Source organism: Ambystoma mexicanum, chromosome 3p (genome assembly GCF_040938575.1).
Source record: "Ambystoma mexicanum isolate Mex_15411 chromosome 3p, UKY_AmexF1_1, whole genome shotgun sequence".
NCBI classification, from domain to species: Eukaryota; Metazoa; Chordata; class Amphibia; order Caudata; family Ambystomatidae; genus Ambystoma; species Ambystoma mexicanum.
Window position 1 is genome coordinate 85,816,070 of NC_090925.1, and position 1,877 is coordinate 85,817,946.

At 37.2% G+C, this 1,877-nt stretch overlaps 1 protein-coding gene across 1 annotated transcript; it reads right to left on the reverse strand.

The window, feature by feature from the left end:
- Window positions 1-668: 668 nt before the first annotated feature.
- Window positions 669-1,601, reverse strand: LOC138579770 (olfactory receptor 5V1-like). The gene has a single exon (XM_069650002.1). The coding sequence runs from the start codon at window positions 1,599-1,601 to the stop codon at window positions 669-671; it is 933 nt and encodes a 310-aa protein (XP_069506103.1).
- Window positions 1,602-1,877: the final 276 nt, after the last annotated feature.

Consider the following 1,877-nt stretch of genomic DNA (forward strand, 5'->3'; position numbering starts at 1 on the left):
CTGTTATGCATCTGTACTGTTGTAAACCCCTGTAAAGTACTCTATTGCTTCTCAAAGCTAGGTCCACGCTCAATAACTACCATAATAATAATAGTAAAGGAACAGAGAATACATATTAGGGGCGAAGGAAAAACGTGAGAGTAGATAGGACCTTTAAGGGGGCTATCATTAACATCAAACTGTTAAAGATGGTAAAACTGAATTAGACCATGTTCTTGAAAGTGATAATATTCACACAATGTAACCAGAGAATAGACCTGATTTTTACCACTGCAACCCTTTTTAATTTAATATTATATGCTAACTGTTGCAACACTTATTAGGGAACAGATCTTCCTGAAACAAAATACTATTTTGCAGCTTGCAGACCATTGTTTTATTCACAATGGTGTGTTCATTTCTTACTTTCTCAACAGTGGGCATATTCCTTGGAGTTCTGTTAACTCTGTCAGGAATGAAATTGATTGATTGAATCATGCCATTCCTGAAAATGATCAGGAACGTATAGTATAACATTTCTAAATGTAGTGCTGCAACTGACTTTCCACCCTGGTAACAAAGTATAGTAAGGTGTTTTTTTCTGATTTGATATTTGCATTTTGCCAGAAATGTCACTTTTGGAAGTACAATTGTTTTGTAGCCTTTAAAATAGTGCAGCACTTTTCCTCTTAAAGCCTAGGCTTAGTCGTTTGTCTTCTAAAGGCCATTTTAAACTCTGTGTTTTTCAAACTGTATATAATGGGGTTTAACAGTGGGGTAATAGCGGTGTACAGAAAAGATATGATCTTATTGTCTTTCATTGAATACGTTGATGTTGGGCGCATGTACGTTGAGCACAAGGATACATAGAATAAAATAACGACAATTATGTGTGAGGAACATGTGGAGAAGGCCTTCTGCCTCCCTGTCGTAGATTTGATTTTCAGGATGGATGAGGCAATGTTCACGTAAGATATGATGATTAGTAGAAATGACATCATTGTCAATATGGAACCCAAGATGTAAGTAAGAATCTCAATTCTATTAGTGCTGCTACAGGTAATCCTCATCAGTGCTGCCACATCACAGTAGAAGTGGTTGATTGTGTGAGACTTGCAGAAGGAGAGTCCTGAGAGTAGTATAGTGTGCGGTAGTGGTTCCACAAAACCAACAACCCAGCTTCCAGCAGCAAGAGAAATGCACACAGTCTTATTCATGATAGTCATGTACCGTAAGGGATTGCAGATGGCCACATATCGATCATAAGCCATAGCTGTGAGAAGAAAGACTTCTGCTGACAGCATGAGAACAAAAAAGTATACTTGTGACATGCATTCAGTGAGAGAAATGCGTGTACCCTCCAGAAAGAAATGAGCCAGCATCTGTGGAAAAGTGACTGATGTGTAACAAATGTCGATGAAGGACAAATTTGATAGGAAGAAATACATGGGGGTGTGAAGATGTGAGCTGGCGTAAATTGTAACCATGATGAGAAGATTTCCTATCAAAGTCATCAGGTAAATCGCCAAAAAAGCAGCAAAAAGTGGAATTCTCAACTGTGGAAGATCTGAAAACCCCACAATCAAGAACCAGTCGGATGTAGTCAGATTCTCTAATTCCATCACACAGCAATGCAAGCTAGTCTGGATTTGAAGATAACCTGAAAATAAAAGCACAAACAATGTTATGATAATTATTTTCACTCCACCAAGAGATTTCTTATGACACACATTCCAAAAAACAAACAACCTCTTGAAATAACATGTAGATTACTCTCTAATGTAATCATTGGAAAATATATTGATCAGAAAATAGAATCATCAATTTTCTCAGATCATGCTCAACTTGAAGTTGGTAACCAAACTTGGTAAACCATCAACTCCTTAGTAGATGTTAAA

Coding starts and splice junctions, on each gene's coding strand:
- LOC138579770 (XM_069650002.1), bottom strand. CDS start 1,601: ATGGAATTAGAGAATCTGACTACATCCGACTGGTTCTTGATTGTGGGG.